This window comes from Mycothermus thermophilus (genome assembly GCF_041956435.1).
Source record: "Mycothermus thermophilus strain CBS 625.91 unplaced genomic scaffold VTJ04scaffold_4, whole genome shotgun sequence".
Taxonomy (NCBI): Eukaryota; Fungi; Ascomycota; class Sordariomycetes; order Sordariales; family Chaetomiaceae; genus Mycothermus; species Mycothermus thermophilus.
Genome location: NW_027191430.1, coordinates 701351 through 716119, shown reverse-complemented (window position 1 = coordinate 716119; position 14769 = coordinate 701351). Strand labels below are relative to the sequence as shown.

The 14769-nt window shown below is 55.5% G+C and overlaps 7 protein-coding genes and 1 non-coding gene across 8 annotated transcripts; 3 read left to right on the top strand and 5 right to left on the bottom strand.

Annotated features, from left to right (window-relative positions):
* Nucleotides 1–667: 667 nt before the first annotated feature.
* Nucleotides 668–970, bottom strand: VTJ04DRAFT_5964 (uncharacterized protein; the record flags this gene model as incomplete). Its single annotated transcript, XM_069364135.1, has 1 exon — nt 668–970. One exon carries the CDS (start codon nt 968–970, stop codon nt 668–670), a length of 303 nt encoding a protein of 100 aa, XP_069217992.1.
* A 546-nt stretch (nt 971–1516) lies between these two features.
* On the bottom strand, nt 1517–2614 carry VTJ04DRAFT_5963 (uncharacterized protein; the record flags this gene model as incomplete). The annotated part of the gene is made up of 1 exon (XM_069364134.1): nt 1517–2614. One exon carries the CDS (start codon nt 2612–2614, stop codon nt 1517–1519), a length of 1098 nt encoding a protein of 365 aa, XP_069217991.1.
* A 393-nt stretch (nt 2615–3007) lies between these two features.
* Nucleotides 3008–4229, bottom strand: VTJ04DRAFT_5962 (uncharacterized protein; the record flags this gene model as incomplete). Its single annotated transcript, XM_069364133.1, has 4 exons — nt 3008–3364; nt 3420–3607; nt 3670–3934; nt 3990–4229. The coding sequence occupies 4 exons, from the start codon at nt 4227–4229 to the stop codon at nt 3008–3010; spliced, it is 1050 nt and encodes a 349-aa protein (XP_069217990.1).
* Nucleotides 4230–4754: 525 nt separating this feature from the next.
* VTJ04DRAFT_5961 (uncharacterized protein) lies at nt 4755–6357 on the top strand (the record flags this gene model as incomplete). The annotated part of the gene is made up of 5 exons (XM_069364132.1): nt 4755–4887; nt 4948–5403; nt 5461–5572; nt 5633–5688; nt 5795–6357. 5 exons carry the CDS (start codon nt 4755–4757, stop codon nt 6355–6357), a joined length of 1320 nt encoding a protein of 439 aa, XP_069217989.1.
* Nucleotides 6358–7457: 1100 nt separating this feature from the next.
* Nucleotides 7458–9412, top strand: VTJ04DRAFT_5960 (uncharacterized protein; the record flags this gene model as incomplete). Its single annotated transcript, XM_069364131.1, has 6 exons — nt 7458–7476; nt 7656–7830; nt 7890–8054; nt 8126–8313; nt 8389–9123; nt 9366–9412. 6 exons carry the CDS (start codon nt 7458–7460, stop codon nt 9410–9412), a joined length of 1329 nt encoding a protein of 442 aa, XP_069217988.1.
* Nucleotides 9413–9655: 243 nt separating this feature from the next.
* Nucleotides 9656–10776, bottom strand: VTJ04DRAFT_5959 (uncharacterized protein; the record flags this gene model as incomplete). Its single annotated transcript, XM_069364129.1, has 4 exons — nt 9656–9735; nt 9783–9932; nt 9985–10649; nt 10715–10776. The coding sequence occupies 4 exons, from the start codon at nt 10774–10776 to the stop codon at nt 9656–9658; spliced, it is 957 nt and encodes a 318-aa protein (XP_069217987.1).
* A 522-nt stretch (nt 10777–11298) lies between these two features.
* On the top strand, nt 11299–14312 carry VTJ04DRAFT_5958 (uncharacterized protein; the record flags this gene model as incomplete). The annotated part of the gene is made up of 2 exons (XM_069364128.1): nt 11299–11315; nt 11372–14312. The coding sequence occupies 2 exons, from the start codon at nt 11299–11301 to the stop codon at nt 14310–14312; spliced, it is 2958 nt and encodes a 985-aa protein (XP_069217986.1).
* Nucleotides 14313–14604: 292 nt separating this feature from the next.
* Nucleotides 14605–14701, bottom strand: VTJ04DRAFT_t75. The gene has a single exon. It is a non-coding gene; the product is annotated as a tRNA-Ile (tRNA).
* Nucleotides 14702–14769: the final 68 nt, after the last annotated feature.

The window sequence follows — 14769 nt, the reverse complement described above, 5'->3', positions numbered from 1 at the left end:
GAGAGAGAGAGAGAGAGAGAGAGAGAGAGTGTGTGTGTGTGTGTGTGTGGATAGGTGGGTGGGTGGGTGATTTTAGCGCGCGCGAGAGAGTGTGTGTTTTGGGGAGGATTGAAAAGTGATACGAGATTTGTTAAGTACGGAACTCATCGCTGGAGCACCGGTGGACAACATGGTAGAGAAAAATCACCGGAGACAAAAAAAAAAAAAAAAAAAAAAAAAACTAAACAGAAGTAGTTCTTGTGAGTGTGGACAGACAGTAAACGAAACTACGAATCTTCCAACTAGAGGCATCTCGTGCCGACTTTGATGCCTTCGCGTGGTTGGGGCTGTTGAGAAGAGCTGACCTTGTCCATTGGATCAGGACTAGAATATCCTAGAGCCCTTAAACCCGGCGATCCCACATCACGACGACCTTCGCTCAGGTCGTCAACGATTTGGACGCGGATTCTCGGACGAAATGTTTAGGTAGGTTGTAATTTTATGCATTCGACATTGAGACATTGAGGAGGCAAGGCATGCAGCAAGCATCATTCAAGAACACCAAAGAAACACTCATCTCACACGAAATTCAGTGATCAAACGTCTCGAGGGAAATAGCTTGTATTTGGACTTGATAATCAAAGCTACCCAGTACCTGTCCGACAACTTGACAGCCAACTCACTCTCCCTAATTCCAAGCACACCTCCTCTCCTCCTCCCTCGCCTTCACCCTCTCAATCTCCACCCTCACCTCCCGAATCTTCTCCTTCACAGCAGCCACACGGCGGGCATCCTCTGCCTTCTGCTTCTCACAAGCCTCGCAGGGACTCCTCACCCGCACCGTGTCATAGCCATGCGACCACCGCTCATCACATCCCGTCTCAACCTCGCCGTTCTGAAAGGCACGCTCACGCTCGCAGGGTTGCGTGGGTGGACCGGCCTGCCAGGCGTAGTGCATGCAGGTGAAGACAAGGCGGCGGTGGTAGCACATGGAAGGTGTTGGGGTTGTGGTTGAGCGCTAGTTCAGGGGTTGGGGTAGTTGGGTAGTGTGAGTAAATAGAAGAAGGTAAATATGGAACAGTGTTGTTGTTAGTTTCGGGGTTGGACGTGGTGAGATGAAGCGAGACTTGAATTGTGGCCATGGTGGATGAGATGGATGGATTTATAGGAGCTAGTTCGTTTAGGAGATGACATGTTTCGTTGAGGTAGTTTTTTTCTAAGTCTCAATGCCATTGTTCTCAGGTCAGTGTTGTTGGCTGCTAGACTTCAATGTTCTTTGTTCAGTGCGTGGGACAGAGACAATGTTTTGTTGGTGAGGTACCATGACTACTCTTTGTTACGCCGACCCTCTCCGTTCTGAATCGAAGGGTATGGTTTAGAGAAGAGAAATGACAAGAGAACGAATCCGTTCATCCAGAACCATCTCAGCATAGACAACACCGGCATATGGTTTGGGCATGTTCGAGAAGCCTGTTGGGGGAAACTATATTTCCATGATTGTGAAGCTGAAGCTGCCCCGAGGACCTCCGAGTGGGCGTCATAACTCATCCATGATGCCGCTTCGGAGCACCTCCTCAAAGTCTCTTGCCCATACTAACCTGCTCCCAGCATCAGCTTCGCCGACATGCGGTACACGGAGCTGTATCCTTTCCATCGTCTTGAGCAACTTGCTCTCTTGGCTGTCCGCAATCGCGATTCCCAGGTCCGCTTCTACCAGACATGCCAAGTCCGTTGTCGAGTCTCCCACGTAAACAACCTTCTGTACATCCTCCGAGTTCTCTCTCCTCCTGAGAAGTTCTTTCATGGCTCGCAACTTGTCGCCAGCTGTAACCAGTGGTTCCCCGCCCAGCTCATGAGGACCTAGAATCTGCCCATCAGCAAACCGGACCTTGTTGGCCAAGACCCGTCCAGGCCAGCCATCTTCGGACGATGTACCACTCCCGCCATGCCCGTGACACCCAGCATGCACCACACCCCGTATGAAGTCATCGGACCAGTTGACACTCGCAACAGCAACCTCCCATCCAGCAGTGCCAACACGGTGCATGAACTCGCCAAACCCCTTTCTCAACTCCACAAACCCCCTTTCCAGAACAGGCTCACCGTTAGCGCCTCCATGGCCCAAACCTCCTGATGCAGGAAGCCGAACTGCACTCCTCCCCAACCTCATCAACGCCCGTCCCTCCACATCTCCCTCTGATCCCGACAAAGATGGTGATCCCAACCCTCGGAAGAACCCTGCCTCCGAAACCCTTGCGACAGACGCCCTCTCAATCGGCTCCCAGCTCTCCAGAAACGCAAGTTCCTCTTGAAGAGAGGTCCGTTGGTCGGCGGGAGGGTGGTAAGAGGCTCGATGGGCTTCGCAAGCCGTGATGTAATCTTGCACGATGGTTTGCCAGACGGTTGTAAAGTGTTCTTTGGTTCTTGTTGGCTCGTGTTTGTTTGGTCCTACATCCGTAGTTGACCTTTGGGTGCTAACATCGTCATTTGGATGTGGATTGGTGTCTGTCTGCCCAGAATGTTGGGATTGGGAGGTTGAGGGGGCGGAATGGGCAATGGCCAGGGAGATGAGGGTGTCGAGGGTGTCGTGTTGGGTGATGGTGCCGTCAAAGTCCAGGATGAGGAGTCGGGACATTTTGAAACAATCCCTTTGTACAAAGATTTCGTTTTGTCTTTTTCCAGCTTATTGTGCCTAATAGGTCTTGGGGCCATTCTTTGTACGGAGTAGGCGCCAGAAGACATGACGTTGGCTTTATCGGCATTTTCCGCGACTCCACAATTCACGTGGAGCAGCCATGTCATGTTGCGGCTCCCAAACACCAAAGGACTCAAGACACCCGACATGACCTGAAATCACGCTTTTCCAGCGCTTGGATGTATGCTATTTTTCTACGGGTATCATCGCCATCCTCGAGACCCTGTTGTAGTGGCCAACCGAAATCAGAAGAACCCCCCCCCCGTTGTAACGCCAACCCTTTGCCCAAAACAATGTTTAGTCAACAACCACACCCAAAGACACAGGAGCTTCCTAGAGGACATCCTCCATCTTGATGTCCTCATCCTCCTCCTCATCTGACGGAGCGATATCGCCCTCCGGCACGGCGGCGTCATCTGCTGGCTTGGGCAGGGACGCCACCATGTTCTGATACTCGGGCTTAAGCGACCAGTGATTGGCAAACGTGCCCGTACGGTGCAGGATGGCAACCTTCTCCAAACCCTCGCGAATGTATGCCTCGGGCTGCGGGATCCTCCCACGGAATGCCTTGACGGACCAGTACTTGTGCTCTGAGAAGCACTTGGCGATGGCGTCCAGGAGCTGATTCTCGGGCCAACGCGTCGTCTTGGCTTCCAGTTTCTTGGCCTTGGTAGGTTTTTCCTTCGTTTTCTGCGCCAAGGTTGTCAGCATGCGCCCAGGTAGAGTCGTGAGTCGAGGGACATACGAGGAAGGCCTCCCACTCTTGGGGTTTCTTGGCTTCTCCAGACGGGACAAAGGCATTGTGGATCGTGACGCGTTTCTGCGGTTCCTGGGCCGCCTGAGCCCGAAGCGACAGGAAGCGATCGGCCTCGGCATTGCTGACGGGTGTGCAAACAACCTCATGTTTGATCCTCCCAGCAATCTTTGTCTTCTCTGTAAAACGTCGGTGTTTGTCAGCACCGTCCAGGCTGGCAAGCAGTATGAAGGGTACCCACTCGGAATGGGTTTGCGAGCATAAGCCCCCTTACGGCCGCGCTCAGGAGGAGGTTCCAGCTGTCGCTGCTGCTTCCGAAGTAGATGAGCCGGGATGCCCTGGGCCAGTGCAGCGGCCCTCTCCTTGTTCTTGGCCGCGAAGCTCGGCAAGTCTTGTTCGGTGAAGATGAAGGTGTTGTTGACGTCGTGGTTGGTGACTTCCATCTCGTACTCCTTTGGAACCTCCTTGTGAACCTCCAATTCGGGTTTGAGGCGCATTTGCAATCTCTGTGGCGCGTGTCAGCAGTCCGCGCGGCATGTTGGACGGTGGCGACGAGCTGACCATCTTGCCGTTCCCGTCCATCCACTGACGAATCGTTCCAATCTCGATCTCCTCGTCATCGTTGAGCTTCGACCAGGCTTCCCAAACATAGTTCGGTACACGCGTAAGGTACATGCGACTGTAAGCGTCAGCCAGTTGTGGAGGCAGCTTGTCGTAGAACTCGAGATCGGGGGCCTCGTCGGTCTCGTCCATGAAAGGCGAGCCAGCGTCGGGCTCGGGTTTGACCAGAGGCTCGGCCATTCTGGATTTGGTCGGACCGGAAAATTATCAATTCGCTCGGAATAGTATGAGGCGTGATGTGGAGGGCGTGATGAGTTCTGGTGTCGGAGCGTTTGATGTCGAAACAAAGGAAACGGAAAAGATGATGATGATGATGGATGCTAGCAGTTCCAATGTTTGTCTGCCGCGCGCAGTTGGTCTTTGGCCTCTGAGGTCACAGTGCGGATCCAGGCATTTGGTCCCGAGCTCAAAGTGGACCCTGGCTTGGCATTACATCACCTTTTGATTGGTTGGCAGGGGCTGGGTTGCCCGCCAGACCCACAAGGTTTCTTTGACTTTGACCGCACCCGCAGGAATCTTTCCCTCCTTCGTCATGCACAGTTACAATGGAACCTGAACCAAACCTGCATTCCACCTTTTCAACCCGATTCCATTTTCTTCCTCGTCTTCTTGAACCAGCCATATTCATTCGAGATCGCGTACCCGCCAGCAGAAATACCTACTAGGAACCCTCCACAGCTTCGAGTACCATCACGAGTTTCCAACATGGCGACCAAGGAAGATCGCGAGTTGATGGAACGCATCAGTCGACTGGCCAGCCAGATCAACCGACACAAGAACGAACAGGCTGGCCTCATTCCCACTCCGCCGTCGCGACCGCCTTCGTACCCCCCTTCTCGTACGCCTTATCCATCGCTTCTGCCTGCTCGACCCATCGATTCTCACAAGGCCTCTTCAGATGCCGCTCATCACAACTCGTGGCGTCGTGGTGGGTTCTCCCATCGCGGCGTCCACGGTCGACCCCTCTTCCGAAATAGGACCCTAATCCTCAACGGCGGCACGCCCCAGACCCCGCCCGGCGACGCCGATTCCGGCACTGCGTCCGACACGTCGACGTCGTCGTCGTGGGTCACCAAGCATGACCGTCATCTGCAGTTGATCAACACGAGCGTGTACCAGAAGGATGCCCCCGCGAGGACCGCCGCCCTCGAGCAATCGCGTCGTCAGAAGCTCGCTCAGAGGGACAAACAGGAGCGTGCTAAACTCATCAGCCATCTCAATCGCATGGCCAACAGTGGGGCGTTTGGGGCTGCTAACCCGCAGACTACTACTGCTCCCGGCAAGTACGAGATTGCCATCCAGGGCATCCGCTTCATTGTTGCCAAGAATGGCAGCAAACTGGTCAAGGTTCCCGGTGCGTCGACGCCCTGTCTGCCGAGTCTCGGTGCACGGCTACTCACTTGTGGTTCAGATGACGTCAACTCGGCCAAAGCGACGCCGAAGATGGCCATCGTCGGAGGCGTCAAGTTTTATCGCAGCAAGAACGGCAATCTCTATCGCCACGGTGTTGTGAAGGCTCAACGGTATGTCCCACGCCCACGACGGGTATTCGAGCAGCTGACTCCAGCGTCCTTCACCCACAGACAAACGGGCACGGTGCGCAAGATCAACGTGCCCTGCAAACAGTTTTCCATGACCGGTAACTCCCTTCCTCGACCGACGCCCTCCGAAGCGGCAGCTTTTACTCTCCGACTGGGGCTTCGGTAAGTGCGAACCTCAAGAGAGGTACTAACTTTGATTCACAGGCTCCTGCACCCAAGGTCCCCGGTGCCGTTACATTCACGACCCTCACAAGGTGGCAATATGCCGCGAGTTCCTGCAGCAGGGCGAGTGTGCCAACGGCGATAATTGTGATCTGTCGCACGATCCCATTCCCGAGCGCACCCCTACCTGCCTCCATTTTGCCAGGGACAGCTGCACCAAGCCCGACTGCAGGTATGCTCACGTGAAAGTGTCTTCAGCTGCTCCAGTATGCAGGGATTTTGGCTTTTACGGCTACTGCCCCAAGGGCGCCTCCTGCACCGACCGCCACGTCTGGGAATGCCCAGACTTCAGCAACACGGGTGTGTGCAAGAACAAGGGCTGTAAACTGCCGCATCGCGAGAGGGCAAGCGTCCTCCGACGCGGAGCTTCGGCCTCGAACGGCAACAGCAACGGTGACGACGAGATGGAAGACGTGTCGAGCGATGACGAGTCGATCGACGACGATGATATCGACTCGGACGAGGTGGACGAGTTTATTGGCCACGACGAAGACGGAGATGGCGGGCTTGCGTTTGCTGAGCAACAGGACTTCATCGAGCTGTGATGTCGCCTCCTCTTGCTCTCGATCTTTCCGCCCAGCGTTCCCCTTGATCTATCTTCCTTTTTGTGTTGCATTGCCTCGCGGCCATGTCAGAATTTGATACCCATGGTGTTGTCCAGGGGAGAGCAAGTACAAAAAAATAAACATCGTGCCATGCCATGGGAGATGGATGGCAAGATGTGAGCGGCCGTCACTGGTCCCGTTGATATTGGGCAGTGAAGGCACAGCCAGTAAAAAAGAGGTGGCATTTAGGAGAAGGGGTTAGTTTAGTCCTGGTAGAGGATGGAATGAATAGAGTTCATGTAATCTGATTACATCCTGTGCGCCATGTTGTCTTGGAACGTTTGATTGCTTCCCGAAACCGATGAGAGATGGTGGAGGTGAAAGCAGACGGGAATGGTCCATCCGTCTGCATGTGAGATTGAATGTCACGTCCCATGCGCTATGGTTCTCCCGTCCCCAACGTCCTGCAGCCGGCCCCGTCCCCAGACATAGTGCTTGATCTTGAGCTTGGCGGGTAATCTCCCGGGAATATGATTCAAGGCTTACCGGAGGTGTCCGGTTCGCGCATGGATACGAACTACCGAACTATGCCTTTAGTGGTCCTTTGGGGGGTTGAATAGACTCGAGGAAGGGTTGCTCTTCTGCAGGGAGGTAACACAAGAACTTTACTTCATGCGACTGCTCGAGCGGCTTCCGTTCCTCAGCGCTGTAGAGATAGGTATTTAGGTTGTTTAATCCCAACTGCTTGGAAAACAAAATGTTTGGCTTCGTGGACAATGTTCCTACGTGTTTCGAGGGCAAACAAAACTGTCTGTCCGAATCTACTTGGTGGACATGGATAACCACGGAACGGCGAACGGGTGCAAGGAACCTCTCCTCCCAACGGAGGGCTTCACGCTCAAAGATGCCCCGATCGAGAACCTCAGACCATTGAGGGTGGTTGTCATTGGAGCGGGGTTCTCGGGGATTCTGGCGGCTATTCGCATCCCAGAAAGGCTGAGGAATGTTGAGTTGGTGGTCTACGAGAAAAATGAGGATGTTGGCGGAGTTTGGTAAAGCTCTTCTTTCACCCCTTTTCTGTCATTGGACCTCTTTGAGAGATGGCCGAGGCTAACGGGGGTAGGTGGTTGAACAAGTATCCAGGTATAGACTGATTCTCACCTCAGGAGATTAATGAAGTTGAGAACTGACAGCAATCAGGAGTCGCTTGTGACATACCATGTCAGTCAATGTCTTTCTGGACACTCCATAAACCCGGCAATTACGGTATGGTCTTGAATCTAACGGATTCCAAATAGCACACTCCTACCAGTACTCCTTCGCTCCCAACCCAAACTGGACCAACCTATACGCCCCTGGAAGTGAGATCCAGCAGTACCTCCGGGATGTCGCCGAGAGGTATGGAGCCACGCGCTTCATCAAGACCAGCCACCGCGTTGACCTTTGCGAGTGGGACGATGCTAAGAAGAAATGGTGAGCTCCATACGCGAGCACTCATACCCCGTGAATGGTGGTTCACAAACCAACATTAGGTCAATCCGGGTCACAAATTTTGCCACGGGGGAGATATTCACGGATACCGCGAACGTGCTGCTTTCAGCTCGCGGCCAGCTCAACGACATCGTCTGGCCAGATGTCCCGGGACTATTTGACCGGTTCAAGGGGAAGGTTATGCACCCGGGAGATTGGGATACAAGGTGGGTTGGGAATCGCTTCTGAGCCCAGTAGGAAGATCCGTTCCTGATGGCATCTGGTTGTGTCTCCCCAGCTACGACTTTAGGAACAAGCGGATTGGAATCATTGGCAACGGTTCCAGCGCGATTCAAATAATCCCGCAGCTCCAAAAGATCGAGGGTACTACATTGACCTGCTTCATGCGCTCCCCGACTTGGATCTCATCGACCTTTGGTGACGGGGGAATGGTTGAGCTTGGCCTAGATCCTGCTGACACTGCGTGTAAGTCAACAGCCTCTCTAATTTATCCCGCTTTAGTCAAGTCCATCACGTCAACAGTATTCTAACAGCTCCAAGTCACCCCTGAGCAACGCGCCCAGCTGGCCAGTGATCAAGCTGCCCTCTTCAAATTCCGCAAGGCCTTCGAAACCTCTGGGAATCTCGTTCACGAGAGCACTCTCCGCGGCACACCCATGCAGAAATTCCTCGAAACCGCTCTGCGAAAGGCCATGGAAACCAAACTCGCCTCCCGGCCCGACCTGCGTTCCCTCCTCATCCCACCTCCCGGAACCTTCTCCCCAGGCTGTCGCCGCCTCACCCCCGGCCCAGGCTTCCTCGAAGCCCTTCTCGAACCAAACGTCACTGTCGTAGGCGACCCAATCCTGGAAATCACCTCCGACGGCATCACCACCACACCCAACCACCCCCACCCCTCCCCAAGCCAAACAACCCACCACTCCCTCGACACCCTAATCTGCTCAACAGGCTACACCGCCTCCCGCACCCCTCCCCTTCACCCCCTCATCCTCGGCCGGAACGGCCTTTCCCTCAGCACGCGCTGGAATCAGAGGGCAGAGACCTACCTCTCCCTTTCCGTCGACGGGTTTCCCAACCTGCTCTTCCTCTTCGGGCCCAACGGCGCGATCGGCTCAGGCAGCCTAACACGCATGCTGGAAGCGAGCGTCGATTACTCGGTCTGCTTCATCCGCAAGTTGCAGCGCGAGGACTACGCGTGCGGAGAGCCGAAGAGGGAGAGGGTGAAGGATTTTATGGAGTACGTGGATAAATACTTTGAAGGGACGGTGTATACGGGTGAGTGTAGCAGTTGGTATAAGACCAGAGTCAAAGACGGTGACGGAAAGGAGAGGATGGTGGTGACGGGGTTGTGGCCTGGATCAACGCTGCATGCGCTGGAGGCGATGAGGGGACCAAGGTGGGAGGATTGGGTGTGGGAGAGTGTAGAGGAAAGGAATGGGTTGAGGTGGTTGGGGAATGGGATGAGCGTGACGCAGTTGGGCCAGGGAGATCCGTCGTGGTATATTAATCCGGATCAGGTGGAGGTGCCGGCGGAGGGAAGGCCGGAGGATACTGGGAAGTTTAGGGACCGGCCGTGGTGTTTTTGAATCAGTCGTAGTGACGACTGTGGCTCGATGATTCTGGAGTTGGGGTACCTGCAACAACGACAGTCGATATGTGGTTTCATCAACAGGCAGCTGGATGTTCGTAACTCAAGGTTTTGCAAGGAAGAAAATGGTCGTCATATATTCGGGACCGAAGTTGGAGGCTTCTAAAACTTGTGTATTCGTGACTACCGCCATGCTTCGATCTAAAAGTTCCACGCAACTTAACCTGCCACCTTGAATGTCCTCCCGCTCGCCGTCTTGCGCTCCTTCTCTTCGCTGTCTGGCCGGGCCCTGCGGAGGACTGCACAGAGTTAGTTATGACAAGGACACAGGACATAGGCTGCTCACCTTGGAGGAAGTCCGCAGTGCGACGCCTCATGCGTGAGTGGATATAAGCCTTGGAGGCCTTGATGTGGTAGTGGAAGTAGTCGCGGAAGGTCTGGATTTGCGAAATGACGTCGGGCATCCGCTGCGGCGTGAGGTGACGGGGGAAGAGGACTAAGACAATTAGCAGCAGGCCAATCGAAGGCGGATGTAAGAGGGAACTCACCAAAGGTGACATAACCGATCTCACCAGTGCCAGTGTTCTTGACGCCTGGCACACCCTGCAACTCAAGCGGCGGGTCATTGCGGAACAGCACCTGAGGCGCGTTCTGGATGGCCCGGCGACGGGCGTCGACGAACTCCTGAATAAAGACCTTGCCAAATATGCGATCCGTCTCCTCCCGGAAAATGGTGCTGAAGATGACAGTGACACGGTCGTGGCTGGCCTTGACGTAGATAGCCTCCTCCTCGCGGTAGTGGATCACCTTGACCTCACCGCCCTCACGCACACCCTGGGGCGCCTCCTCCGAGCTGAACTTGGCCGCCTCTTGCTTCAGTCGGTAGTATTCCTGGTAGGCCTGCTCAAATGGCGCGGCCATGACGTTCCGCTTGAGCAGGGCAACCTTCATGGCCAGGGCATCGCGGGCCTCCTTTTCGGCGGGCAGGTTCTCGAGATCGATCAGGATGGAGAAGTCGTAGCCAGGCTCCGGGGGCACAACGTAGGGGCCATGTTCGCGGTTGAGAACCTCTTTGGCACCGTATCGCAGCAGGTCCTCGAAGCAGCGGATCTGGATGGAGACCAGGATCTTGGTCTTGGACTCAGGGGTCGAGATGTGGAAGATGACGCCGTCGAAGTCGGATACCGTCTGGTCAATGGAGACGGGAGGTGCCCTGAAAACATGCCCGGGTTAGCAGGACGGTGCGGACCAAAGCAACCTGAAGAATGGCCGACGCACCCGGAGAAGCGCTCGGCGAGCAGCGAGTGTAACAGGAGATTGTGGTATTCGAGCCTGAGCATCCTGGCTGTGCTTGATTATCTGTGGGCAGACAGCCAGAAGAGGAGGTATGGACCTCGGGAGGGTTCGGTTAGGTCAGAATGACGGACAGCTGCCTGGCCTGAATATTGGGAGCTGTACTGTGTAGGATCGCAGTCGGGGAAGCTTGGGACTGGAGGTCAGGCCCCAGGAGCTGGCAAGGTTGATGAGTGGTGGGGCTGCTTTGGGCGGGAGCTGACGTCCGGGAGGCACAGAGAGGCAGCGGGGAGGACCAAGGAGGTTCCCCGACTCCAACCCCAACCCTGGTCAGTCAGCAACTGCCCCTGTCGAGGTCCGCTTGGGGATCCACAGTCTTGACCCCACAATGGCTTGGTGGGTCTCGTGCTCGTTTCTTATCTTATCGCCGCCAAAAAAGTTCCCAGCATCCCGTCGCGGTCGAGACAGAGACACGAGAGAAACCAACAAGTTGGTCAGGATTGCGATTCTCGACAATTGACTTCGTGTTGTGCCTGTAGTGGGCCAACGCGACTTCCAACAGTGTCAATATGGTCAAATCATACTTGTAAGTACCAACTTTATCCTAAAGCTACCTTATGTCCTTGCCTCTAACTTCCCCAGGAAATTCGAACCCTCCAAGTCCTTCGGCGTCGTCGTCTCCCCCAACTCGAATATCGTATGGTCGTCGCCGTCACGGACAGCTGGCAAGGCCACTGGTGCCGGCCAGGCCATCGTTGCCGCTAATGAGGAGGTTCTCGTCTGGGACATTAAGAAGGGTGAACTCCTTGCCCGCTGGCGCGCCGAAAACTCCCGGGCCAACGTAACCGCGATCGCCCAGAGCCACACCGATCCGGACCTCTTCGCCGTCGGCTACGAAGATGGAAGCATTCGTATCTGGGACGCCAAGATTGCCACCTCAGTCGTCAGCTTCAACGGACACAAGTCGGCCGTCACCGTCCTCGCCTTCGACAAGGCCGGCGTGCGCCTCGCCAGCGGTGCTAAGGACACCGATGTTATTATCTGGGATCTAGTCGCCGAAGTCGGTTTGTACAAACTGCGTGGCCACAAGGATCAAGTGACGGGCCTGCACTTCGTCGAGCCGGACCCGATTGTTCCGGGTGAGGGCGAGGAGGATGACCAAGCTTTGGTGACCATGGCGGTGGACGGCGAGGGGGAGGGCTTCCTCTTGACTACAGGGAAGGACGCGCTCATCAAGCTCTGGGATCTGGCTTCGCGGCACTGCATCGAGACGCACGTCGCTCAAACCAGCGGCGAATGCTGGGCTCTTGGCGTGTCTCCCGATCTCAGCGGTTGTGTGACGGCCGGCAATGATGGCGAGATGACGGTGTGGGCTCTTGACGTCGCCGCCCTGGCGTCATCTGCACAAAAGGTCGACCTCTCACAGACAATCAACTTCCTCCGAGACAGGGGCACACTTCATCGCCAGAGCAAGGAGCGCGCCGTTGAAGTTGTCTTCCATCCGCGCCGGGACTACTTTGCTGTGCATGGAGTTGAGAAGTCGGTTGAGATCTGGAGGATACGAAGCGAGGCAGAAATCAAAAAGAGCTTGGCAAGGAAGCGGAAGAGGAGGAGGGAGAAGCTGGCCAAGGGGAAGAAGAAGGGCGAGGGCGAGGAAGACGGGGATGCCGAGGTGGACGACCTTGATGACGACAAGGCCGAGGACGATGTGGCATCTGCTGACATTTCCGATGTGATTGTGCAGCATGTCATTGTCCGGACAAACGGCAAGGTTCGGGGAGTCGATTGGGCGATAAACCCCGGCAGTAAGGATCTCCAACTACTGGTCGGGTCTACGAACAACTTACTCGAGCTCTACACGGTTGCCGGCAAGGAGAAGCTCAAATCCAAGGGCGAGGTGCCTGACTACAGCAAGGCGTTAGCCGTCGAACTGCCGGGCCACCGGACAGACATCCGCGCACTGGCCCTGAGCTCTGACGACAAGATGCTTGCATCAGCAGCGAACGGGTCGCTCAAGGTATGGAACATCAAGACACAGGCCTGCATCCGGACCTTCGAGTGCGGTTACGCCCTTTGCTGCGCCTTCTTACCGGGCGACAAGGTGGTGATTGTCGGCACCAAGGAGGGCGAGTTGCAACTGTACGACGTGGCGTCGGCAGCGTTGCTCGAGACAGTCAACGCGCATGAGGGCCACGCCGTCTGGTCCCTTCAGGTACACCCTGACGGCCGGTCCGTGGTGTCGGGTGGTGCCGACAAAACGGCCAGGTTTTGGGATTTCAAGGTGGTCCAGGAGCAAGTCCTTGGCACGACAAGGACAATCCCCAAACTCAAGCTGGTGCCATCGCGCATCCTCAAGGTGTCCGACGACATCTTGTCGCTTCGCTTTTCTCCAGACGCGCGGTTACTTGCCGTGGCCTTGCTCGATAGCACCGTCAAGGTGTTCTTTGTTGACTCTCTCAAGCTGTACTTGAACCTGTACGGCCACAAGCTGCCGGTGCTCAGCATGGACATTTCGTACGACAGCAAGCTCATCGTAACAAGCTCAGCTGACAAGAACATACGCATCTGGGGTCTTGATTTCGGTGACTGCCACAAGGCGCTATTTGGACACCAAGACTCTATCCTCCAGGTGGCCTTCATCCCGCACAACTCGGATGGCAGTGGGCACCACTTCTTCAGCGCCAGCAAGGACCGCACCATCAAGTACTGGGACGCCGACAAGTTTGAGCAAATCCAACGCATCGACGGCCACCAGGGTGAGGTGTGGGCTTTGGCCGTGGCGCGCAGCGGCACCTTCGTGGTCAGCGCCAGCCACGACAAGAGCATTCGCGTGTGGGAAGAGACGGACGAGCAGATTTTCCTCGAAGAAGAGCGCGAGAAGGAGCTCGAGGAGCTCTATGAACAAACCCTGACCACCTCCCTGGAGCAAGACGAGGACACTCAGGATGCCGAACGCGAAGTGGCCGCCGCCTCCAAGCAGACCGTCGAAACGCTTATGGCGGGTGAGCGCATCGCCGAGGCCCTCGAGCTGGGCATGGCCGACCTCAACGCCCTGCGGGAATGGCAAGACGCGCGTGCTGCCAATCCCTCGGCCGCTCTGGCCCCACCGCAACGTAACGCCATCTTCGTCGCCCTCGGCAACATCACCGCGGAGGAGTACGTTCTGAACGTCATCCAAAAGATCAAACCCGCGGCGCTGCACGACGCGCTGCTGGTGCTCCCCTTCTCAGCCGTGCCCTCCCTGTTCACCTTCCTCGAGATCTTTGCCCGCCGCGAGATGAACGTGCCCCTGACCTGCCGCATCCTCTTCTTCATGCTCAAGACGCACCACAAGCAGATCGTGGCGAGCAGGACCATGCGGAGCACCCTCGAGGGGATCCGTGCGAGCCTGCGCGGGGCGCTGCGCCGCCAGAAGGATGAGATGGGACATAACCTGGCGGCGTTGAAGGTTGTTGGGCTGCAGATCCGGGATAAGAGCGTCAAGGATTACGTGGATGAGAATTGGGATCCGGAAACGGATGGGACGGGTGGAGCGGCGGCACTGGGAGGGACGAGGAAGAGGGCGTTTGTGCATGTATCGTAGAGGGACGAGGGTGGAGGGAGATGGAGACCTGGATTGGCATTTTTTGGTGTTTGAGGAGTGTTTGCTTCGTAAGACAATGGCATTGTTCAGGGGCAGCCCCTTGGTTGTAAAATTGGGATGAAAAAGTAAACAATAAGATCCAAAAATGTCGAAGCATTCCATTACCCAGGCTAGTTCGACTCAATATTTTACAACTTAGTATTCAGGAAACCATATGAATCACATCAAAAATTTGAGCTTCCGAAGATCAAAAATGCATCCATCCTCCAGAACCCCAAAACGCAAAAGGAAATGCCCAGTAACAGGATTGAACTGTTGACCTTCGCATTACTTGATATATCCGAGAGGATATATTAGTACGACGCTCTAACCAGCTGAGCTAACCGGGCCTTGGGGTATTTGGGCGTTGGCATGAGGGCCCCGATGCGGGAATTATACGTCAGTGTGATGGTGGGAT